At 43.9% G+C, this 25685-nt stretch overlaps 3 protein-coding genes and 1 long non-coding RNA gene across 10 annotated transcripts in view; 1 reads left to right on the forward strand and 3 right to left on the reverse strand.

Moving 5' to 3' along the window:
* Positions 1-2889: 2889 nt before the first annotated feature.
* On the reverse strand, positions 2890-4310 carry LOC108499746. The gene is made up of 3 exons (XR_001875638.1): positions 3950-4310; positions 3396-3617; positions 2890-3070 (listed from the first exon to the last, which is right to left on the reverse strand). It is a non-coding gene; the product is annotated as an uncharacterized LOC108499746 (long non-coding RNA).
* Positions 4311-10066: 5756 nt separating this feature from the next.
* Positions 10067-22769, reverse strand: AGTR2 (angiotensin II receptor type 2). Of its 4 annotated transcripts, none has more exons than XM_017819892.1 (3): positions 22754-22769; positions 13357-13489; positions 10067-11670 (listed from the first exon to the last, which is right to left on the reverse strand). In XM_017819892.1, the coding sequence occupies exon 3, from the start codon at positions 11595-11597 to the stop codon at positions 10479-10481; it is 1119 nt and encodes a 372-aa protein (XP_017675381.1). In that variant the 5' UTR covers positions 11598-11670; positions 13357-13489; positions 22754-22769; the 3' UTR covers positions 10067-10478. The 4 variants fall into 4 exon arrangements, with proteins under 4 accessions (XP_017675381.1, XP_017675373.1, XP_017675400.1 ...); XM_017819884.1 differs by lacking the exon at positions 22754-22769 and adding an exon at positions 13916-13932; XM_017819911.1 differs by lacking the exons at positions 13357-13489; positions 22754-22769 and adding an exon at positions 13134-13277.
* LOC108496949 (nyctalopin-like) lies at positions 19639-21412 on the forward strand. Its single transcript, XM_017814159.1, has 3 exons — positions 19639-19688; positions 20032-20073; positions 20272-21412. The coding sequence occupies exons 1-3, from the start codon at positions 19639-19641 to the stop codon at positions 21410-21412; spliced, it is 1233 nt and encodes a 410-aa protein (XP_017669648.1).
* A 1581-nt stretch (positions 22770-24350) lies between the features above and the next one.
* The window catches only part of PLS3 (plastin 3), a 51261-nt gene continuing 49926 nt past the window's right edge, over positions 24351-25685 (reverse strand). For all 4 annotated transcript variants that reach the window (XM_017818535.1, XM_017818521.1, XM_017818529.1 and 1 more), the window contains one exon: positions 24351-25666. In XM_017818535.1, coding sequence (XP_017674024.1) covers positions 25534-25666 — 133 coding nt within the window. In that variant the 3' untranslated portion in view covers positions 24351-25533. The remainder of the gene's footprint in view (positions 25667-25685) is intronic.

Raw genomic sequence — 25685 nt, forward strand, 5'->3', positions numbered from 1 at the left:
ATTACCTACATAGATGCCACACTGAGCTAGAGCTTCTACTGAAATATGTAAAGGGGCTGGAATTGCCACATGAAACTGCCACAAACATTCTCCAAACATAATAAATAATTAATGTAGGTATAAAGTAATATTCATATCTATGGAGTTTGTCACATCAAGTCCTCTAAATATAGTTTTTTCTCAGAAGTTATGCAACTTAAAAGAATTATTATTATTATTTTTGCTATTATTTTGCTCTTCCCATCTAATCTGGTAAACAACAACTTATGCCCGCAGCAAAATGCCTCAAATACAGAACAAAGCTGATCTCATCAATATGTAATCTTACATGGAATTCTACCTTATCTTTGGTTTTACCCTTTACTTCTTTGTAGATTTTTTTTTTAGAAGTCTTGTACACTAGAACTTCTTATTATAGCTTATAATAATTTTTATTATAGCTACATAACAAATTAAACTGACCTTACTAGAATTCCATGCCAGCAGGACATGCACTAACAGTCCCATGTTAGCACTCCCTATGCTTGCAGAAATTACTAAAGCACTGATCTGCATAGTGAATATTTGTAAGGGAAGAAGTACTTTCATGATACTGCTTGAATGAAATGAAATTAGTACCAGTTCACAGAGACATTGATTTTGGGTACCTCCATTTCTGGATGTTGCAAAGAAGATACTTAAGGTCTAATTTGGAGAGTTCTGAACTTTGAGAAGGTTCCAGCTGTCAGTGACTAACAAGAGAAACTAAGTATCAAAATATGACAAATCTAAAATTTAAGATCTTTGTTTCAGCCATCTTTTTGGACAACACCATGGCTCAGAAGGGGATACAGAAAAATGCTTTTTTTTCTCCCAAGGAAATTGTTTCACGTTAAGTAGACAGACTCCTTCCAGATGAATACAGGCATTTCCCTACAGTTGTATGTATTCAAATTACCCTGCACTCTATGGAGTAGATTCTGTTTGAAAGCAAGGGTGTCACTGGAAGCCTGATTGAATGCCAGAGCATGCAAGACCAGTATTTAACAGAGATGCTTAATACATGCCTTGGGGGATTATTCATGCCATCTACTTTAGTCATCCAAGTGAGATTAAGCACCCAGGAGACCCACTTCCTTCTGCAGAGAATGCATGAAAAGCCAAGTATCTCCAGAAGACAACAAAGAGAGCTTAGGTGAAAAAAACATCAGTTTAGACCCTCCTCCAAACATACCAGTAGCTCCATGATCTCTTAAAAGTCAATGTAGAAGGAGGAGCAATACCAGGAGGCAATTCAGACTCATAAAACATGAAACAGTCTGCTGGGGCAACTTTTTCACCACTGAATATAATGAAAGCCAGGGATCCTGAGGTGCCAGTGGTATCTCTGCAGCCCACAGGGATTTTCTGAAGCATCCTGGCAGCTGGTCTGGCACCATGAACATCTGTTCCTTTACCTCTCACCCCTCACTCAACTGTCCATTCTGTGGGGCAGTGGGGTTTTCACAAATATGTCAGTATAGTCACCAGAGTGGAACTGTCTTCTGAGTGCTGCACTGAACTTTCAGCAACTTAACGGCTGCCAAATCTCACTATTTTTTTGTAACAAGCAGTAGATAACCTGCAAAATAGACATGCAGAAGTTCTAAAGCATGGCTAATCGAGATCTGATTTTCAATGTCTAACGCTATTTCTTTTTTGGGGGGGGTTGTTTGTTTGTTTTTTATTTAAACTCCCACAATTAGTATTATTATTGCACCGAAGTTATATTTTCGTAACTTCCTAGCAGTTTTCTACAGCAGCCTGTAATTCGACACTAGGTGGCCTCTTTCTTCTTTCAGAGAAGGTCTGACATGTCATTATATCACCAAGGACTTACAGAAAAAAAAAAAATCGTTAAGCAANTATATGGGCTGCCCAGAGAGGTGGTGGATTCACCATCCCTGGAGATTTTTAAACGCAGATTGGACGTGGCACTGAGTGCCATGATCTAGTAAATGGACTGGATTTGGACCAAGGGTTGGACTCGATGATCTCGGAGGTCTTTTCCAACCCAATCGATTCTATGATTCTATGATTCTATGATTCTATATCACCAAGGACTTACAGGAAAAAAAATCGTTAAGCAAATCTAAAGAACTTTGTTCAGTAATGTTTTTAGATGAATATTGCAAAACTCACAGCTCACTGTTTCCTAACTGGAATGCATTCACTGTAGCTCAGAATACAGAACTCAGTATCTGTAACTTGGCTTGAAGCCTGAGTCTTGAGAATGTTTTGTCCACACAACAACCTCCAAGGAGGTATCCATAGTATTCTATTCCTGAAAAAAAAACCAGAACCACAATGTCCCTTTATCTAACTCATAAATGCAAACACATACAGAAGAGAAGAGGATCTGAAGATAAAATAGATACTCTTCTCTACTTGGCTTAGGTTTTCCCAGGTGAAATCTGAAATAGCAATCAGAGCTTCACCTCCCCCACTTGAATTAAGTTCATGCACTCTAATAGTGTGTCCTCTTTCTGCCAAGTGGCCTGCAAAAGCAGAAAACTGTGATGAATCACAGAGCATTTGAGAGGCTTTCATGGATGGTAAAAAAATCTAATGGGATTGAGGTTTCTAATGCAGAGACCAGCACATCATAGTTTAATTGGAACATTTAGATTCCTTGAAGAGGCTAACCAGGAAGTGAGCATTGCCTTCAGCAAGACAGCACTCTGGCAAAATGGCCTCAGGAAAGGAGTTCTTAATTAGCCTTTCAGAATTTCCCAACAACTGAAAGCACGGATCACTTTATTGCAAAATCACTGGACTTCTGCAGGATAAGCTTTGTGCTAAACAAATGCCTGAGAGCACATTCAACCCTTAGAGCAGTATGTGAGATTAGGTGAGATCATATGAGGAAGTAAAGCATGTTTTGCCATGGTGTGGCTGAACAGCAACTTCCTCCATCAGTAGAAATGGGATGAATTTGTTTACAGAGCAGGTAAATGCTTCATGCCAGGCAGAGAATGACGGAGCCTGTAGAGCCAGTAAATTAGAAATAGCCACAAGGATGATCTACAAAAGGCCGCTCCTTTGTCAAGTTCTGTGGAAAAGCAAAGTTGTTAGTGACTTCTTTTGGTCACCTTATGAAGGAGAACACGTGATCATCTGTCCCTTAGCCCTGTTGTGTTGCTGTAGCTCTGACTTAGCTCCAATGTTCCTTTTGAACCAGTAACAGGGAGGGTTTAAGACCCCCATAAAGCTGAAGACAGACTTCCTTCATTTAGTCTCCTTAATTATTGGGTCTATAAGAGCCTGGAGACAGAAAGGGAGCAAGGGCAAAGGAAATGCTCTGTACAACAGCTGTAGGTGTCAACTGCCAGCATTGCTCTACTATGAGTTCAGCTGGTCTGAACATCACTGCGTACCTGTGGTAATGGTATGACAAAGATCATGGGACAGGCACAGGTGGCATCATGAACACAACAAAGATTTATGACAGGATCCACAGCAGGAGGGAGCTCTGGGATCAGCCTCTCAATTCTTCATGTGTCTCCAACCGCATCCAGCTCAGGTCACTGGGCCTCCTGTTGCCGGTGTCGCAACGCAGCAGAACGAGTCCTCAGCACTGTCACCTGCCTGTGGAAAACCTGCGAGCATTCCTCAGTAATTATTCAGAGGCTTTCAACAGACCCTTGTACTGAATCCACCCTGTTTGTCCCACATGAACCTCCAACATTTTTTAAATGGTGGATTTTTTTTGGTGGTATGTCTTGCTTAACTCAAGTGCTGTCTTAGCAGGCAGCAAGTACATAATTTCCCACCCAGCTTGAGTATGGTATGGATAAAATCTGCTCCTACCTTCAGCATGAAGACTGCTCTGGGTACTCCTGCAGCTCAGCTAGCTACAGGGTAGCCCAACATTAACAACTTTCTGTTTTTATTACCTGTTTGTGTTTCCCTTAATCCTAGGGTGAGTTACCTGCAAAGTATCAAATCTCATCATAAAAGTAGATAGAAAAGCAGCCAGTTGTGTCATAGTTTGATTCATGTTGGACTCAGAGCTGAAGGAATAAACATTCCTGACTGATGGGTAATTTCTTTTCCGGGTGTTCCAGTGGATGAAAGAAAAATCCCTTTGCATTCCTACAGGAAATGAAGGTCAAAATTAAATCAGATGTAAGACTGCCAGATCCCAGGCTGAGAGCCAGTGATGTCCACAGGGCTCTCCCCAGTTAATACAGCACATATTGTGTCATACCATGAAGCTTTTTTTTCTTAGACTTGTCCTTAAAAACAACTCCCTTAGGTTGTGTTATTTCCCTAATAAAAGCCCAAATATACTGAACTACAGCAGTCTATTAGGACAGATTTGAAAAAAAAATATTTTCACTATTAAACGTGTTCATTACACCACAAAATCTATCTGGATATAAAAGCACATTCTGAGGTGGACCTTTGTCAAACATTTTTACTGCTTATTGAATTGCACATGGAGCAATCTTCTTGCAAAGAAGCACAAGCACTTTGAACAACAAATTCTACATGCTATACTTATCTGAAAAGAAACAGTTAATACAGAAAAACTATATGATAAAAAGGGATTCATAATGCTCTATAACCCTGGAGTTCATGACAGTAGAGATTTGTATAGAGAGATTGCACTGTCCTTCCATTGGAATAAACCTCACTGCAACCAGTGAAGGTGTTGGCAGCATAAGATGGTAGCACTTGAGCGTCATGAGATCTATTTCATTACTTGTAAAACTCCTTAAAGGACTCACCAGAGCAAGCCAAAAAATACAAAGTAATGCCACTCAGCATCTATTGAGAAAACTTACCATGCTCTCCTGCAAGGGGAGGCCTAAACAGCTGTATGTCACATAAACATCACCTCTTGGAGTGCTTCATTTTCTCCAGAGACAGGGCTAGTTGCTATATATTTTCTACCCTGTCATGACACAGCTGCATGCCTAGCACACACTGTATTCATAATTTTCACTTTCCTGTCATTGCGAAAGAGCTCATGTTTGGATGCTGTCCTAAGTGTCAGTGCAGATGTTTTGCTGTGCTTTTGAAGGAGGCCGTGTGCTGTATGGCACTGCACCCTGGCTGGCAGGGCATTCCGGGGTGCCTGGGGCTGGGATGGTTGCAGCTGACACCTCCCCACTGCCCAGCCTCGGGGCTCACACACCAGCTGCCCACAGTGCCAGCTGGCAGCAAAGCACAAAGGGGCACGTTTAGGGCACAGACAAGTTATTTCAGAGTTCAGCCCCACGCTTCCAGCACAGCCAACACCTCTATGTTCATGTGCTTCCTCCATGATGAATGAACTGCAATATGTGTGGGCAGGTAACTTCAGAGAACAACCTCTGAGGCATCCCTAGGGAAAGCAGAAGACACAGTTAAACTCAAGTTTAAACAGTAATAATAATATGCTGCTTCTGCTTCCTTGTGGGTATATTACATGAATGTGACATCTTTCCATTTCATTGCATTAAGCTCTCCCACACATTGTTCAACAGTAACTATATCTCATATATCCAATACATCTCTGTCTAAATGCATTTAATGATTATACCATTTCCCTTCTTGCTAGAAACGCTTCTTACATTTGTTACAAGGTGAGTGTGATTTCTAGAGACAGCCTCGTTCTGTGTTTCATTTCAGCTGTCTGTTGTGTTGGATAAGTCACAATTGCACTGTTGTTGATTTTCTTATTTGCTGTAAAAACAATAAAGTGTTTAAATTTACAATTCTAAACCCCAAAAATCACACTGGATCCTGGCTTCCCATAACTGCTTGTTTTACAGGAATGGAATGGAACTTTGTGATTTGGTATTTGTTAAGACTGAAGAGCTACTAGGTGTCAGTAGGGGAGGGGGGTAAGTTCAGATGTACCTCATGGCAGGGATATTAATGTCATGACCCTCATCCACTTCCATATCACTCTGCTCTGTCCCTGTGAAGTGCTCTGGGGATTAACAGAGTTCTATCCGGAGCTTACAGTGTCAAATCCAGGCTCTGTCTCAGCTGAAGAGGAAGTGGAAAGTAAACATTTGAAAGAGGTAATGAAAGAGGCTGGCTTGCTCCCTGTCCCTAGACTCTTCAATTCCAGGACCAAGGTCCAGACACATTTTAGCCAGGCCTGTGCAAAGCAGCTGGGTGTCTCACAGGGTTAGGCATTACTTCCCTTTAAAGACAGACTCCCACTGGTTTTAACAAACAATTTTCAAATTTTGCCCGTTTGTTTTTTTTTTCTTTTTTCTTTCCCATTTTGATTCCAATGAAACCTGGCAAACATGATGGAGCACTGCCTCTCAGCCAGGTACCTCCCTGGATGCTCTGCCACGGTCATGGTGACGGGCTGACCACTGTACTGAAACCAGAGGATATGTGATGTCGAAGACAGCAGCCCTGGGCTCCTTCTGTAGACAGGTATCTGGTAAGACAAAGCCATAGGACACTCATAAACCCTTCCTGGCAGAGCCCATGGGCCAGAGGAACAAGCCACCCTCTGTTGCACACAGCTGGATCCCACAGCAGGCAGGCATGAAGGCGGCACATCCCAGGACCTTGCTGAACAGAGCAGCCCTTCCCAACAACACTGGTCATTTTCCTCCATGGGAAGCAGATTTGAGACCAGAGCAACAAGTCTGCCAGCATGGAAGAAAGGCTGCCAGACCACCTCAACCCCCACACTTCAGGTTTCCTGCATTCCTGCCAGGACCGCTCAGTGTATCCAAAAGGCTTCGTTTTCATAGGGAAACATGAGCAGTTCACTTGCTCCATGGCACCTTCTTGCCCTTCAGCCAGGACAAGGGGACGTGTTGTGAAGGGAAGCCAAGTTGTGGCAGTCGTCTGCAGAGTGGCAAGATGATATTCCTGCTCTGTATCTGCCAGGAGCAGGGACAAGCGTGCTGAGTGGATGCCAACACAAGATTCAGGCGGTGTTGAATTCTCAGGGAGAACATGCTGTACCAAACATTTCTTATTGTATATCTTACATAAACAAAGCATTTAGCTCACCACCCAGCACTAGCTCATGATAATAAATGCCTTTCTCCGCTGCATATATTGAAGTTGTGTAGTCAAGTCGGCTCAGGGACACACACAGGATGCTCAGTTTGTACTGAGATGCTTTCTGCAATCATTTAAGCTGAGAGTAATCAGCTAGAGCTAAAAAAGGAAGGTACAAACAGGTTTTGCTGTGCAAATACATCAGACACGGAGTGACCCCTGTAGGAAACCATCTCTTCCATCCTTCTTCAGGGGGACAGGCCCAGAAATGCTCCAGGACATTCTCCTCTCCAGAGGGGAATTCCCCTGCTACCACTGTCAGCTTTTACTCCAAACTCATCAGCATTTCTTCGTGGTAGATCACAACACACACCTTGTACTGGGGGATTTCCACTCTGCTGCACCATGGCAGAAGAGTCAAACCCCAGTTGTTGCTCATAAATTCATATATCTGTACTTGCAGAGTGAGCAACACTAAGCAACCACACACACTTGCAAAATCCCTGCCAAAACTGTGTGAATTGCTCCAGTGTCCCAAAGTCAGGGTGGGTGCTGGGGGATGGCCAGGCTGGCCCGAGCAGGACTCCCAGGCTTGCTCACCCCACAAAAGGGCTGCAGGGCTCCTGCATTGGACAGGGGTCTGCATTTTCTAGAGGTGCCTTAGGGCATACAAGGCTTGCAAAGGACCAGGGTGGGAGGTGGAATTGGGGTCTGACACAGAGAGGCTGCAGCACTGCACAACAACTAAAATCATTTGCAAATATCAGCAAAATATTCTCCTGAAAGGAAAAAAAGTAGCTTCAAATCTGCAAGGAAAAGAAATCTACTTAAATTTTTGTTCACATTCTTTTGCTGAAAATCTTGAAAAAATAAACAACATGTGGAAACTGTGAAGCCCCTCCCACACATACATTTTTTGTTAAAAGTCCTCAAAAATCTCATGAGAAACTTGAATATCACAGAAGAAATTCTTACAGCTCAGCATTAATCAGTTTGCTCTAAAAATAAAGCAAAACCCTTGATACAGCACTTCCTCTGCTTCCATATGAGGTTCCTCTCGAGACAGAGTTTTTTGGATGTTTGTTTAACCACACTACTCAAATTCATGACCTATTAGAGGTACAAGGCAGATCTGGTAAACAAAAATGTCACACTGGGGTCACTCGGTTTGTCACTCTTGCAGAATACGACCTTCAGGGTAGACTTCTTTTGAAACTGCATTTTGAAAGAAGGAATTTTCCTCCCCTCTCAGTTTTGCCACACACTAAATACTCTTTTTTTGTTTCCCTGTTTCTCGGAAAGTAACATTGTGTGCAGCTGCCTCAGCCCCTGTCAGTGGTTATCAATCCCTGCCCTCCAGCAGACAAACAGAAGTTTGTCCCACAACAGAGGGAGATGCTGCATCGCTGCTATCTCCTTGGGAAAGTTTTGTCCTTGTTTTCTCTAGCCCCTCACAGGTGTAAATGCAACTGGATTTCAGATCACCATAGTATTCCCCTATCAGCATAAGTCTGCACACCAGGCAAAAGGCACAATCCTTGTTAAACACTGTTCTTTTTTAGCAGGTCCAACCTGACATATAGAGAACGTGCAGTCTGTGCCTACTCCCGGGACAGGTACAGCTGAAGCACAGGTACCACTGGGCTCAGGTGGTGCAGATTAGCTTTTGTTTTGAGACTCCAGAGATGTCAATTAATGTCCCACTTTTGTTCATTGCTGACCTGTACTGCAGCAAAGGCAAAAAGTCTCCCCAACCTCTTATTACCCCTCTGAGCCTGCGCTTTGAACACCTGGTAATTTTCTTAGTGCGCTGGTTTGTGTTGCTGTGGCATCACTGTGTTGCTGCCCTTATTGCTAAGCAATTAACAGATTGTCCTTCCAGAAATATCCAACACCCCAGACACTATTAGCTGCTCGGAACATTTTCAACAAAAACATTCCAGGGGAGCTGTATTAGTAGCTCTTTCACTTTCAGGGACAAGCATCTCTCCAACCACATATCCCGTTCCAGAACACCAGACCAGGACAGGAAGAAGGGCTTACTTGTGTTCAGGCCCCGTTTTGCCAAATTCTGCATAAAATTTTCATCTCACATCACTCTCAGACTGGCACATTTCTTGTATAATCCAGTGAAGAAACTTACCCCTATACAGCTCCTGCACCAGGTTCCCATGGCTTCCAGGCAGCAGACAGTGCTGGGACTTCCAGGGAGGCCAGACTCCTGGTTACCCCAAGAACCAGGCATAATTTCTGACCCCAAAGTGCTAATGGAAGCCTCAAGAGTTACTCTCAAAAACAATTCGCCGAAGATAACAATCTTTTGGTCACTCAGCCTGAGAACAACCTTCAGGCAACAAGGGCAATGTGCTAACAGATCCCTCTTTTAGATTGAGCCCATAAAAGTTGATCCTTTCTGAAGGGTCCAAGAGGACCAGTATCTCTCCAGCAAAAGCAAATGAAAAGAAACATCAAAAGCAACCTCAAAATAGAATCAATGTTTGCCAAACACCTTTTTTTGCCTCTCACTCTTTGTTTTAGTTAGAAACACGTAAACCCCCATACTGACATGTGGATAAGGCTTAGGAGTCACACCAGGGGTTTACTTCTGGGTGTCAAGGCAGAGTCACTTAGCCAGAGTCACACAGTACCCCAAAATTACAGTAATAATTAACATTTTAGATGCAAAATGTCCAGACAATCAGCAAGTCCTTTCCCTAAAGGCTACTGGACAGTGCCTTGGGCTTGGCATTCCCACTTAACAGTGGGACATTGCATGTTCGGTTCCTGCAGCTTTACTGTCAAAGTGACCACACTGGACCAAAGCAAAAGACCATCTGGGCTACAGACATGTTACCTGCTATGAGAAAGATATAAAAACATGCATGAGGTTTTATTTTCCCTCAGGAATACTCTCTTGCCTCCAGAAGTTGGCAGAGCCATGTCTCCACATGTTCTCAGGATCCCAGTCCGAAGCAAACAGGAGGCATATTTGATGCATTTTACATATGACATCTGTAGCCGTATATTTAAAAAAAATTAAAATGTACAAAATATGTCAAAATATTTTCTTACTGATTGATACAGAAATATCTGAACTTCTTTATTTACACATTCTCTAGTGAGAATCTCTTTTAGAAAATCAGCTTAGGGTATAATACTCAGCACCTACGCAGTTGTAGCTGTCGTGCAACGGTCCTTTGGTATATTTAGTCTTTTAGTGTCACACTTAACACTTGCCTGTTCCCAGCCACGCAAAAAGATGATATTTAAAATACCATCAATATATTTATTTGTCTGAACTTTTCTTCTATGTAAAAGTTGAGTGCTCATTGCAGAAAGGAGGAATAAATCCTCATGTATGATAAAAACAGATTCTCCTTCAAGCAGCTGGTAAATGAATGGGCCCAAAACAAAGGGAAGAGGGGAGAGGAATGTCATCACTGCAGGGACAACCAGCTGCACTGACATTGTCCTACATCATGCCCCAGAGCCTACAGGAAGGACTCAGGTTCTCTTTCCCTGCCCATGGCAGTCTCAGTTTCTCTGAAGCAGCTGCCCTTCCTTGAAGAGGAGCTTTCTCGATGGCTGTTGAACTGATAAACTCGTCTCTTAAACAACCGATGGAGCTTCTGCTGGAACTGGTTCCCAATGAAGCAGTACAGCAAAGGGTTGATGCAGCTGTTGGCAAATGCCATGCAGATGCCAAAGGGCAGTGCCGTGTCAATGATCCCTATCACGTCACAGCTGTTAATGATGTTCATATGAGCCAAGGCATTCAAAAAGGTTAAAATGTGGAATGGAAGCCAGGAAATTAAGAAGGCCACAACAACAGCAGCAACCAGCTTTAGCACTTTGTCCCTCTTCTGCTTTCTTTTCCGAAACTCCCGTGCTTTAAGCAAGTGCCTCCTGATCCAGATGTAGCAGGTGGTGATCACTGTCAAGGGGATGAAGAAGCCAAGGGCATTTTTCAGGAAGGCTGTTGCCACAGACCATTTTGCATAATTCTCATAAGGAAAGGCCATAATGCAAGCCTTGACCCCCAAGCTTTCAATGTAGTAAGTGTCTCGGAAATAAAAAGTTGGGAGGGAGGACAAACAGGCAAGGCCCCACACAACCGATGCTACAAAATAAGCTTGTTGTAGAGTCCTTCTTTGGGAGTGAATAGGATGGACAATGGCGTGGTACCGGTCCACACTCATGCATGTAATGAAAAAAATACTCGCAAACATGTTCAAGCACAGGACAGAACTGGAGATCTTGCACATGAGAGACCCAAAGAGCCAGTTGTATCCCTGAGCATAGTAGGTAGCCCAGAAGGGAAGGGTGGCAAGGCACAGCAGATCTGCCATGGCCAGGTTGAAAATGTAAATATTAGCAACTGTTTTGGGACTAGTGTGACGACAAAGCACCCCAACCACCACACTGTTGCCAATCAATCCCACAACAAAAACCACAGAGAAGAGTGCTGGAATCAGTGAAAACTGATAATCTGAAGAGGTAAGAGGGCAGGGAGGGGGCGAGAGTAACACAGCCGACGAGTTTGTCAGTGCTGTAGAGAGGGCTTGAAGAGTTTCTCTGGTGGTGACAGCCAGGGAGTAGTTGTTCTGCATGCTGGTGCTGGTGGAAAGGGACGTTCTGCAGGAAATTCATGTGCTAGCAGCAATTTTCTATCACATCTCTCACCTGCAGATCAGAAACCGTGTGTTAGACATACACTCTGCAGCTGTCTTAGCTCTGAAATCACGCAGTCACAATAAAAAAAAACCATTTGAAGTTATGTCAGGAAGCTGAGTGCTGAAATAGCAGGCAACCCTGCTGAACTCCTTACCTTCATCCCACTAACAGGACACAATTAGCCCTAGGGAGGTCACAGCACTTCTTAATTAGCCTGGCAAAACCCAGCAAGCAGCTGGGTTTTATCTGTGGTTACAGATGGTGCTTTCTGGGGCCAGCAGAGCAGAAAGATTATGGACTCAGGAGCTGGAGACGCTTAGGGAACTTCTGTGACCCAAAGGGTGCACTGAAGCTCCTCGTGATCCTTTTCTCAGCTTTCTCATGCTATTTCCAGCACCCTTGAGGAGTTAAAATAATGTTAAAAGGCAGCAGTCACCAGTGGAGATCAGGCACTTCACACCTGAGGGTCTCCTGGGACTTCTCAGCCCTGAAAGCAGCCTTTTAACAAGGCTATTAGGAAAGCAAGCTATGACTTTTTTTTTTTTTTTTTTTTTTAGTTCACAGGGCTGGATACAAAGACACTGAAAAGTCTTTGCAAAATATCATTTGTCAAAATCTTCTCAAAGCAAATCTGTATCTCCTGCCCTCATGACAGCTTTAATCAGAACAGTAAAAGAAGTATAGACACAAGCAATAAACTCAGTTCTTGCAGGCATCAGATTTAACAGTAGTATGTGCCATCCATTTAGAAAGATCAGGACTGGGTTTCAGAAGGGAAAAATATAACTACAAACCAGCTAAAATAGGAGAGTTGATTGACAGGTCTGCCTTTGTTCCAGTTCAACAGCTTGTGTCTGTACTCTGAGCAGAGCACTTTTCAAAGTTCAAGACTTCATAAGCAAATAACTTTATATGCAAATAAAGAAGATATCATACCCAAATATTTTATTTTGCATAACAGGGACAATTCATTTTTAATTAAGTCCTTGTGCAATCAGTCAGTTGTTAAAGAATTCACAAGGAGCCCTAAAAACAACAGAAATTTTGACCAAGACAGCAGAATTGGGTAATGATCTCTCATTTAACAGAAGGCAACAGATCAGTTGAAACACATTTTTCTGTATTAAAAATTTAGTGTACAGTAGCTTATCATCTGCACAATGCAAAATATGAAATATGCTACTTTGGATATACTGACAAAAATTTAATTTTAAATATGTTGTCTCAACAATGAAAATTCAGTAGGGGAATTTCTGCACAGTGCCAGTATTTAAAACCACAAACAGTGATTCACAAGCCCATGTTCTGTAATCAACAGATCTTAAACCCAATGAAAGCTTTTCGTTTGGGAACACAAATATTCAGGAGAGGGTCTGGAGTCCCATTTCACCCTTTTGTCCTGAACCCCTCACTTTAAGCTACAGAAGCTGAAATCTCAGAATTCGTCACAGAGCATTACATATCTCACTTACTCCTAGCAGAGGGATCACACCACAATCAGTTGTAGCTACACTACTGAGAACAAGGTTTCATTGACAAACACGCTCCCCCCTCTGCACATGAACAACTGGTGCCTTAGAATCAGCTCCTCCAAGCTGCGCCTTCCTACTGTTACTTCACACACAATGAGACATTCTATCACAAACTGAATCAAATCAACAGAAATTATGTTCCAACAGCAGACAGAACACATACCTCTCAGACCTCACATTCGTCCGGACGTAGCTCTAGAGTTCTGTGCTCCTTTTTTCCGTTTTCCTCCCAGCAAGTGTCGCCACCAGCAATCTGCTCTCTCATATCTTCCGTTTTCCCACTGGGAGACTTTAACCTACATAACTCAAGAAGTGAAATATGAATGCCAGCCAGCTTCTTTTCCTTTTGGAAGCAAAGCAGTTTGAGAACCCCCCTTTCCAAGGCCACGTGAGCGCTTGCGGTAAATCAGGAGAGAGGAACAAGACAGCCAGAAAAAAAAAAAAAAAAAGGGAAGAAATCGAGCAAGAAAAAAAAGGAAATTCATGTAAATATCCCTGCAGTCTTCTACAGCAGCTCTTGGGCCAGGGGGATACACCCACATGCAACCCCTTTCTGCCCTCCACGTGCACACGCAACACATGGGAGCCTCCATGCAAGGATTCATGCATCTCTGAGGGCAGGGGAATTCCCATGCAGCCCATGGACTCCCAGCACTTGCTAACACATTTGAGAGTGAAACAGGCTGTTAGTCCTGGCAGAGCTGACCATAATATGAACACACAGAGACAGAAAGTGGACACCCTCCGCCAGGAATCCTTGCTGTTAGCTGCTTTGCACACAGAGATCTTGCTCTGTCCCTCACCAAACACCCAGTGTGCTTTGCAAGTGGGGGGAAAATGTCAAATGCACTAAAATGTTTATTTTGCAAAAATAACAAACATAAACTGTTTAGATTTAAATATGAAGTTTTCCTTTCCAGATGCACTTTTGATCCTCCCAGATACTTTCTGTGTCTATCCTGTTCTACCTACAAAACGGTCGGAGATTTTGTGTTGGATTCATTCCTTTTAGTACACAAGAAATGGCCCCGAGGCACCCCATACAATGGGGGCCATACCTCGGGCTGTCCTTTGACAAATCCTGCTTCCATTCTTCCCCTTGCCAGTGCATCTGACTCCTTATCTGATCCCAGGTTCTCACTCCATAACTCCATTTCACCAATGTACAAAGCCCTCTCTTTTCTATTTCCCCCACCATTTCTTTCTCCCTCTCACTTTTTCTGAGCATCACTGGAACACAAAGCTGTCCATGCACAAGCCAACCCCATGCCATGTAGGGCTGCAGCTGAGCTAATGCCCCCTGAACTTGTGGGATATGTTTGTCCATGCATTATTTCCACAGCCAGGCTGGTAAACCTAGCACATGGATCTGCTGCAGCAGAGCCCAGGACACAGCTCAGCAGGGCAGAGCCTGTTTACTGCTCTTCTGGCTGCAAAGTTACAAAAGCTGGGAGTTTTCACCACAAGGCCTGTTTAAATGGGGAGAAGGTGGGTCTTTCTGGGGGGTGGATTTGGGGAAAGATTTTAAGTTTGTCTTTTATACCAAGAAAAAAACCTCATAGTTCAAGAGGAATAAGAAACTTGCTATATGGTCACATTCAGCACTCAAGTTTGTCTTTTTATCCTCAAGTCTGTGCAGCTAAAGAGGTCACTAGAAGTGTTTAAAAAAACCCAAACCAAACCAAAAAACCCCAAACTAAAACCACCATCTTCACAAGCCACTGCCACACAAAAAGCAACTTCTGATCAACTGTGCAAATAAGTTAAAAAAAAAATAAAAATCCATGCACTCCAAGTCCTAGGTCTTGGATTTTGCAGGGAAGTGCTGCTGTCAGGGATGGAATATTCCGAACAGGCAGCATATCTGACACTGCCAGCAGTCTGTCACAGCCACCTCTTAAGGTTAGACCCTGCCAGCCTGCCAAATCCTCAAGACAGTGTAGTGTCCAGATGCATACTGTATCCATGGGCTTGATTATTTCCTTTTGGAGAAGGCATCCTGCTACCCAGGATGCATAACCCAACATAGGTCACCGTGGCTCTGTCCCCTTTAGTGCTGATTTACAGCAGGATGTTCTGACTCCCTGGTCCCAGGGCTGAGGGCAGAAGTTGGGGATCCAGCACCCACACACTGCTGGGGCAGTGATGATTTCCATCCCTCCAGGTAGTGTGTTTGCTTCATGCTGAATGACAGGCCTTTTGGACACACTCACCAGAACCATTCCAGCTGGGTTTCCCCAGCACCCCATAAACTTTTATATGCATTCCTCCTTCCCACATTTGTTTGTTTAAGGGTTTCCTTAGAGATTAATTGCTCAGTCCTACAAATACCTGGTCCTTCCACAGCCCCTGAGCACTCCTGCAGAGAAAGCTCCTGTCCTCTTTGGGGACTCAGGGAAAAGAGAAACTGTGAGCAGCAACCAGTTGAAGATCGAAGGCCAAGGTAGTGAATCCTGTTCCCATCCAGCATCCGTGGTTCTTGCCTCAGTATGCTGGGTCTTAACATTGTTTCATGTGCCTCTGAAGCATAATCAGTTCTGGCAGTGGGTGTCTGCAAACCCAGTGTTTTGGCCAAGAGGGAGAACTACTAGCATTTTTAAAGGGAAAACCTTGGTCAGTGTTCCATTTTAGCTCCATGATTTCATGTGGAATCACTGAGCAGGCCTGGGGAAAGCCTTGCTTTTTCACTTCACAGCAGCACAGCAGTGAAGACAAGGGTCACCCTGGCAGGACACATTAGAGTATGGGGTCAGAGAGCTCTGGTCCCATTGAATGAACTTTCTGTGCTGAAAGAGGTAATTTCTGAGGCAGTTCAACATCTATATTGTGACAGAGGGAGTTGGGAGGAAAGAGGGATACCCCTTCTACCTCCAGCATGCAGAAAACTTTTCCAGAGCATTTATTTTATGGGATGTTTGTGTCCAGCCTATAGTGCTGCCAAGACTCAGATTATCCTCCATGACATTGTTTGTTCAAATAATTGGCTGTAAGCATTTTACAAGTTACTAAAAGTAGTAAAGAAAACAAGCACATAAGTGACTTCGAAAACAAGCCGCACCCATTGCTGTTAAAGGCAGCGAGTGCACACGTACCCTGGCACCACTGCCCACTCTCAGGGGAGCACTGCATCATGCCTGGATCTGCTGAAGCTGGGTTGCAAGAGGAACCCACAGTCAGCTTTCATAAAGAACAATTTTTCATCACAGGTCATTTTCCCCTGCTCACTTCTCCCAGATCAGCTGCTGTGATGAGCAGCAGAAGTCAAGACACTGATGCCCACAGCTTGTGGGAGAGAGCTCCCTCCTGTCTGACTTCTGCTTTATTAGTATTAATATAACTGTACATAGCCTGGCACTTAAAGGATGTGGGAGCCTGCTTCACATTTCTTTTTAGTGTCTCAAAGTGATATTTAAGAAGAGTTAAGGCTCCATGGCCAGTTTTATAGAGTTACAGAGTACTCAGGGGTCTCTTTCCAGAGACATTTTACAAATAAAAATCTTCCTTCCTTTGCTATTTTGAACTATACTCACTGCAAACAACTTTCCCACTTTTTAAGTGTTTTTGTTGGAAATTTCTCCTATGTTCCAAGAATGCTGAGATACATGTGAGAGTTCACCAGATAGATAAAGCTTTGGCAGAGTCAGAATATTCCTGCCACTTGGGTATTCCACCTTATTTAATCGATCTGTTAACCGAAAAAGCTATTAAGTGATTCTGCTCACTCAATCTTTGCCCAAAAGAAAGTTTAAAGAAAGCAAACCTTGCTCCTTTAACTCATTAGACCAGCAAGACCATCCCAAAGTAGATGTAGTCTCCTAAGGAGAATACAGATCCTTAAAATCTACAGTATTAGGCAGGGCTCTTGACATCAGCTACAAACAATTTCTGAAGTGGGTGTGCTGGGCTATAAATCCCAGATGTCAGATAAATCACTAACTGAAAGAAAGACAAAAACACAACCATGGTCATGCAGTGGGTGGAATACATTTTAACAGAAACCTTCAGTGGTTCAGCTTTTCCATTAAAGCCGGAATAATGAGCCACCTCAGCCAAAACACATAATGCACTCCAGAAAACCCTCCAAGCAGATGGACTGAGACAACCAAAGTCCCTGCACGTGGAGCACAGAGAGCTGAGCCTGGACAAAACAACCCAAGAGCAGGATGCTCATGACTGAATGGACCATAGTGGAAAGTGTTTGTTAAAAGGTAGCTAGTGAAAAAAATCACACGCCTGTTCTCAAGGACCATGTCCTTACCTTATCTCTGCAGCATCTTAACGTGGCAATGATTGCAGTGGAGATGCTCAGGAGCTGCAGCTGGCCAGGCAATGCTGAGGCTTCTTGCAAAAGAGCACTGGACACTACAGCACACACAGGACATTCCTGTGGCCACTGTCTTGGATCAGCTCAGCCCCCAGCAAAGGTTTAGCTCTCCACAGTGTTGAGCGATGGCACATCACTGCCTGACTTCCACCCCAAGGGCAGCTGCAACCAGAGCTGCAACCAGAGCTGCCATCAGCTGCCATCAGCTGCCACAGCCAAAACTCTGGCAAGGCAGCTGCCACCATCCTGTGCATTGCAGAATCTTTATAGGGAGCAACTGGAAGTGCCAAAGCTGTGACAAGGTGTAAAAATCTGGTCACTGTAATACTTACGGGCTTCCTTGGCCCTACAGGCTCCAAAGCAAGGAAACATTCTGGAGCTGTGTGGTCCTGTTCCACCACAATGTTTTAGTCCAGTTAAGCAACATCTGGCAACAGTGAGCTCCAAGAGCTGCATGCTTTTAGTCTCTGAAAATTTCCATTATGAAATCAAGGAGAGTTAGAGAGAGCTCTAGGCTAAAAAAAGGGCTGGAACACGGCAACACTGCTGGAATTACAACCAGAAATAAAAGTCTATGTAGAATAAAAATGACACCAGAGCAAGAGATCCATCTTCTTCAGCCTGAGTTACCAAACTTCAGCTAGCCTAGCAGAGAGCAGCTCACTTGTCCTGCACAGAGACCAGCAGAAACCTGTCTCCTTCACAGGGTTGCACTGGCAAAGTCATGGAGCAATGGATATTCACAGCTGTGCTGCAGCAGGAGGTAAGAGAGGCCATGGAGATCCCAGCAGTGGGACACCCCTCCTAAGTGATGTTCTCCAAGGAGCAGTCCCAGCTGAGCCAGGAACACAGAAAACAAAGATTCACCCACCAAAACCTTGGGCATGACTCCAGATGTGAGCAGCTGGATGGGGTGAGCAGCACACATTTCCACACATTTCCACCTTCCTCTGGGGCTCCCAGGACAAGCCCCTTGGCATGGTGCCATCACTGCTGCTCTCAGAGTGAAAACCAGCTTCTGGTCCCCAATAAGACTGCATCAAAGACTAACTAAATGAATGATGTTGTTTACAGCTGGAAGATGGTCTCCATTACACAACATGACCATCCTAGCCAACCTTCCAGGGAGAAGCTGGTCTTCAGGGGACTGTTGCTTGAAAAAATGAAGAAGAAAACAGAACTAGCTGAAGCCAATACAGTAATTTAACTAGCACAGGAAACCTAATCTGCCTCTGCTGAGAAAACAACAGAGCTGCAAATTTGTCCAGTTCACACTTACTGTTGGGCATACAATATATTTGGGTTTCTAGCCACTGTCTGGACAGAGCTGGCAGAGCAGGATAGGGAAAGGAAACCCGAATTTGTAAAACATGAAAAAAGAAAAGAGATGGACCAAGAAAGTAGGAGGAGGGAAATGGACTGGAAGGCAGGGGGCTGACAGAAGGTGCTTGAAACGCATCAAAAACAAGAGAACTCTAGCAGAGGGAAGTGAGGTGGAAAACAAAAATTAAAAGAGTGATAAAAAACATGAGCAGCAACTGCCTGCCCTGCTGACACATCAGCTGCAAGCCCTGGGTCTAGTCCTCTTGGCACGGTAAGCAAAATGATCAGTCTGCAGATTGCTGATTCCTGGCTTCTGGGGGCATCAATCAGCCCCTCGACTGCATTTTCCCTTGCACCGTGGATATTGGATAAAAAATATCCAATAAAAATATCCTTGATCCAGTGGGGTCAAGGACACAGGTTTTAAGGGACCCAAGCTCCAGCTGCTCAGTGGCATCTTCAGACCTGTTGGATACAGGCAGTGCCCTGAGAAGGTCAGAGTGCCCTTGGGGTGCTCTGTGTTTTGACCATGGGCATCATTTTTTACCACTTATAGAGGGCTCAGGGCTTATCTCAAGAAAAGGCTCTGCCAGGACACAGCACTCCCCTGCACATTCTCAGCTGCCAGGGAGGCTTGCAGAGCTCCTGACAGTCTCCCATTTTACTGTAGAGGAATCATAGCCATCACCAGGGCTGTGCTCAGGGCTCAGTGACAACTCCACTTCCCTAGGCATGAGCCCAAGGCATCTGCCAGTGTGTGCAGCCACACTAGGGTGAGAGCCCTCACCTCACACCCAGATGGCAGAGCCACCTTCAGCTGTCTTTGCTGAAGCTCTAACTGGAGAAAAGTACAAAAACTGCCCCCAAAACAGAGTTTTTTTGCACGAACTGTCAAGCAGACTGAGAACGGTGATAACCCATGAGCAGGAGCCTCTCCCAGACAGATCCCAAGGGAAGTCTGTTACCTGCAGCTGTTTGCAGCGGGCAGGAGGTGGGAAAAACCACTGTCAGAGCACGATGCTGGGCTGAAAAATCTCCCTACTTCTCAGCAGGGCGGCACTTAATCGGCTTTTAAGTGCCTAAACACTTAATCCACTCCCCCACCACCACCACTGCCCCCCCCCACATATACACTTCCCACCCCCAGTCTGCAGCAGGAAGAACCAGCTAATTTATTTTCACTGTGCACAGCCCAACCGACCCTGCAGTGCCTGCGGTTCACCTGCCCAAAAGGTACACGCTCTTTTTCTTGCCTCCTTCTCTTCTATCCATCAGGTAACTAGATGCAGTGGCTGATGTGTGGCTGGTCATGTCCTTTCTTGTTATATTTGTATTTACCTGTGCAGCAAAGGCTGGTCTGAGTCAGAATATCTCTGATTCATGCCCAAGCATGTGCAAGTGTACAACTGAAGACACTGTCCTCTGTATCAGAGCCGGACTGAAAGCCCTCCCTGGAGAAATAGCAGCATCCACCATTTCTCTAAACCTCTCCAATAATTATTTACGGACTCTCAACACCAACACCTTCAGAAACCTGACTTTCCTTCACAGCCTGTGGCTAGATGGGAACAATCTAACTTTCCTGACCCCAGGAACCTTCCACGCTCTCAACAAGCTGCGAGAGCTGCACCTCAGCAGGAACTCACGCCTCACCTACCTGCATGCAAACACTTTCAGAGGACTATTAAACCTCATCAGCCTGGATTTGTCCCACTGCAATATCTTCGAAATCCACCCGCTTCTATTTTCACACTTGCCTTCTTTGGAAAGCCTCGATTTAGCCTCCAATAACATGCGGTATGTCCCACAAGCCTTTAGCAACCTCTCCAGCCTCACGAGGCTGTCCCTGGAGGGCAATCACATAGAAGCCATCGGCAGAGATTCCCTGAAGGACCTGGAAATGCTGTACGATCTGAACCTCAAGAAGAATCGGATATGGATCATTCAAAATGGCGCTTTCACAAAGCTCCTCAGATTGGGCATGTTAAATTTAGGACACAACTTCATCACTGATTTGCCTAATCAGCTTTTTGAAGGGTTGATCCAGCTCAAGACCATGCACCTCGAAGCCAACAAAATCACTGCTGTGGACTGCACCTTCAGACATCTGCTCAACTTGAGAAACTTGTACTTGAACAACAACCAGATCTCCTCGATCTCAGACTCTGCTTTTTCATACTTACATAAGCTGCACTTTGTTCACCTAAGCAAAAACAACCTCAGTTCCCTCCCCATCCGCTTGTTCTCTGGACTGACAAAGCTGAAGTACGTGTTTTTATCCCACAACCCCTGGAATTGCGACTGCAGGATGCTCTGGTTCTGGCAGTGGATGGTGACGCGCAGGGCTGTGATCGAAGGGCTGGACTGCGCCTTCCTGGGCCCTCACAACACAACGGTGCTCAATGATCCCCGCCCAGGGGACCTGATGGACTGCACGGTGTCCCTTGAGCTGGCAAGTGAGGACAAGTGCAGGGAGGCTGGTACCAGTGTGGCTCCAGAGCCCCCCACTCTCCCCAGCAAGGTCATCCTGCTGACACTTGCCTGGCACACGTGGTACAGTGCAAGGGGGTAGGACATCTTGGTAGCCACATTTTAATGATGTTTAAATTATAAGGTGGAGGCTACTTATTTATTTTCTTACTATTTGCTTGTGAAGGATGGCTTTTATTACAGGTGGATTTTATATGGAAATAAAGGGATTTTATTACATAGGAGTAAATGCTTTCACTCATGGGCAATGCTCAAATCTGAAATGCCAACACCAGAATTCAATGTAAAAGCTCACATTGGCAAGTTCAGGGCAGGGGCTTGTGCTGGTGACATGGGACACTTGTCCACTGATGCAGTCACATCCAGAAATATTACGTATTTTTGGATGCTTTTTCCTTTGCAAGATTGTGACTTGCAATGTGTTCCTGGCCAGACAGAACATCTCGTTGGGCTAAACCCCTGACTGCGAAACCCCTCCACCCTGCAGGAAGCAATTCCCATTGCCAAGTCACAGAAGCAGCCCCATGACCTCCAGAACCAGCAGCACCATTTGTCAGTGCTCGTCCAAGGAGTCTGGTGCTCATAGTAATACTGATGGCAAATCCCATCCTTCAGGCACCAGGCACAGTCAACAGTAGAGCTGGATTTCCTGCAGAGATTAAATTGCATCACAAGTAGAGTAAGTCTGTCCATAGAGACCTGTCCTGCAGAACTAGCATGGTCTTCCCTAGGCTTTGGCTGCCAGCACACATAGGATGTGACCTGCACAGACAGCATTTGTGCCTTACAGTGTCTCTTTGTTTTCCACTGCTGGGAGACTTCAGGAATTGAGTAATTCCTAAAGCTGCAGTGAGCAGAGCCCCCATCACCCACGGTTGTGTCCCTTGCTCTGACCTTGCCATCAGCCATGAGGGCTGGTGGCAGCACAGCCAGGTCTGAGGAACTTTGCTCTTTACAGCTTTTTGCCTTTTTCTCTGAGATGCTTTTTCAGAGAAGTTTCTTGCCTATGATTATTTCTCACCTGACCTTTAAAAACAATAACACCTAGATAATATTTTCAGCAACTATCACTATATGAGCATTTGCCATAAAACATGCCCAATGTTTACTGAGTGCTCACAGAAGGAAGCAACAGAATGTGTGGCAGACTCACCACATTTGCCCCTGCCCTTAGAGGAATTATTCTAAGCTCGTAAGAGGTAAGAGAAATAAACCTTTGTTTAGGGCTGAAAACACAAACCCCAGCACATTTTGACATGGGAAACCTGCCATGGAGTGTAGACTAAAGCCAACCTTTGCTGTTGCTCTAGTGAAGGGACGAACTGGGGCTGTACAACAAAACCACACATGCTGCATCCTCCTCATTATTAGACTGTGATTAGGTTTCTGCAAAGTATTCAATGGTCAATAAATTTTTGCTTACTTTTTTTTGGTGCTGTTTCACCATCCTCACTTTCCTCAGCTTCACATACTTTGGAAAGCAGTGGAGGAAAAAGTCCAGTTTGTTTCTTGCTTTGGCATTCCCCTCTGCCATCAAGCTGCAATAGAAAAAGGCAGAAGCAAAAAACAAGAAGCGAAGTCCACCTCAGCAATTTTTTAAGTCCCTAAAAGATTAGATTTTTCCACTGAATAATATAAATTGGTGAAAAATTTATAAGGAGGAGAGCCTTGTCTCCTCTGAATGCTTACAAAAAATATTCCTTACACTTTTACACATTAAACACTGAACAGAAGCACAACTAAATTGCTTCTTCTGTGCTATAATGAAACAGCAATAGAAATATTTAACAAGTTGTACACAGTATGCTTGGGAAGAACACACAGTTATACTTTTAATCCACAAAAAATGAAACTTGCAAGGAATAGAAGAAAAACTTACATCCCAAAACACAGGCCCTAAAAATGCAGTTTTGGCTTGGAAAGACATTTGAAGGAGAACCTTGAGATTAAGGACAACATATATCCACAAAGGCAGCAGCAAGCTTGACTGCTTAAAAAAAAATTTTATGAACAAAGCTGACGCTGCTAAAAAAACTTGGAAACAAAACCAGACTTGAATAAACAGAAACTAGTAATTCAATAAATATAAACAAATAATTTAATATGAAAAAGCAAAAATACTTTCAGGAAGAAAAAAACCTGTATCTCTGGTTTCTGTTGGAAATTTTAGGTGTGATTGACAACACAAACTATTTGAAATATTGTTTGTTAAAGGCTTTACTGGTGCAAAAACACTGGGGTTTGTCCTGCCTGCTCTGCAGTGGACCTTCACTCTGACCCAATACTTCTCTTTGAGTGAGCCCATTTCTTAAATACATCCAGCACAAGGAGCAGATGCTCTCCCATTCTCTAATTGTCAGAGTTTCCATTTCTCCCCCTGTAACCTGGTACCAGGAGCCAAAGAGGCGAGACAGGAGAGGTGCATGTGGCCACTTCTGAACTCTAAGAATTTTGCCCTTGATTACACCATACCCCCACACAGTGCTATAAATCACCTACTGTTTCAGCAGGAGGGATGTGACTCTACTTACTGTATATCACTCCATCTTCAGCGAAAACATGCAATTTCCTGTGGAAGCGTTGTTAACATATTTTCTTATGAAAAAACTGTACCAGTGGAAAGTTTCCAAATGGCTGTGCATGAGGCTTCATGCAGTAAATCACTGTGGCAGTTTGCTGACATTCCCAGCTCCCTGCCAAATTCTTTCCTCTCACCTGCCCTTTTTTCATCTCCTATACATAGAAAAGTTAAATCCCTTTCACTCAATTAGCTGTCTTATAAACTTTCATCTCTAAAGTCCACGAAGCATTATGATACAGAGGAACAAATGTGTTCTTCTTTTGCTTTTAATGGCAGCACCAACCTCTCAACATGCTTTGAAGAACCAGCACCTAATAGCAGATTTGCATCTGGCCATTAAAAGTGGGGAAAGTTGGTGTGTGACCTGGAAGCCCAGAAGCACCAGCTGCAAGTGAAGACAGGCTGCCACGCTGGGTCAGTGTAAATAAGGAGAGAGGAGTGTATTTAAATGTTTTTATTTCAACTAATGGTTTGCCACCATATTACATCACTTTGAATAGCTTGGAATAGCAATATGATCTCAAAATATAGCAAACAGCTTGCCAAAGCAAGATAATATTAAATCCTATGGATACAGCATCTTCCTTCTTTGGCGAAAACGCTTCCATTTATCTGTAAAAATAGTTTTATGTTCCAGCACATTTGCTGCTCACTTTATTGAACCCTGCTGTTTATACCATTTGCCTTTTCCCTGCACAAAACCTCCCCACAATGTAGTATGGTTTTATATCCAACAGCATTTTAAATAAAAAAGTTATAGATTTCATGCAGATTTCTGTAAAAATTATTTTCTAGGTGCACAGGACTGAACCAAGATGCATACAAAAATGCATTCACTTCCATTCTCAGGTGTAACCGTGCCATCAGCAACATGATATCATATGTTACCGTGAGAGGTCCAAGGATGGTGGTATTATCATATATAGTATAACCTTAAACAAAAGAAAAAAACAAATCAAACCAAAAAAATCTTAATCTTTTCATAAGCAGCAAGAGAAAAAACTGCCATGCTTTATTTGTAAAGTAATCAAAATAGTTAGATGTACAAAAAAGCACCATGTACAAAGAATACCAGAGGAAGATCATCTTCCTAATTACACATTTCTCATTTAGCATTGTGAGCTGACCTGCAGGTCCCAAATTGTACTGTAGTTTTATGTGCACAGTTAAGGATGTGGTCAAACCTAGAATATGCTTGGACTGTATGACAGAAATTAAAGTGGACTGCAGATAGAAATTAGATTTGTTTCCATTACAACTCATACCAACCACCTTATAGCCCTCCAGGGTAAAAAAACCACGCATCAAGTAACTGAGAAATAATGGAGTGAAAGCAGCTCCAGAGCAGTATTGCAAGATGCAGGTCTGCTATGAATGCATTTCTGTGAGGTCTTGATAAGTTAAACTTTCCTTTGGGAAAAGAGCATGTCTGTTGGTTAAAACTCCTCTCCCTGAGAATTTTGATAAAGAGTTTGTCTTGCAAAGCAAAACAAAGTCCTTTGAACCTCAACAGTTCCAGGCCAACAGCGTTTCAACGTGGTCACAGCCGATCTGCTACTCATGCACCCAGGGTGGCAGGTTGGGTTTTTGCTGCATTTTGGTTTTTTTTCTTTTCAACTCTTTTATACTCGCTTCATTCCTCTGCCCATCAAGCAGGCAAACACGGTCATGACCATCTTCGGTTTCACCTCCACAAGATCTTCTGGAAGAGCATAAACTCTGGCACCAATTCTTCTTGCCATGGACACAGCATACCTATTCACCATGGAAAGAT

Source organism: Lepidothrix coronata, unplaced genomic scaffold, assembly GCF_001604755.1.
Source record: "Lepidothrix coronata isolate B3197 unplaced genomic scaffold, Lepidothrix_coronata-1.0 Scaffold2, whole genome shotgun sequence".
Taxonomy (NCBI): domain Eukaryota; kingdom Metazoa; phylum Chordata; class Aves; order Passeriformes; family Pipridae; genus Lepidothrix; species Lepidothrix coronata.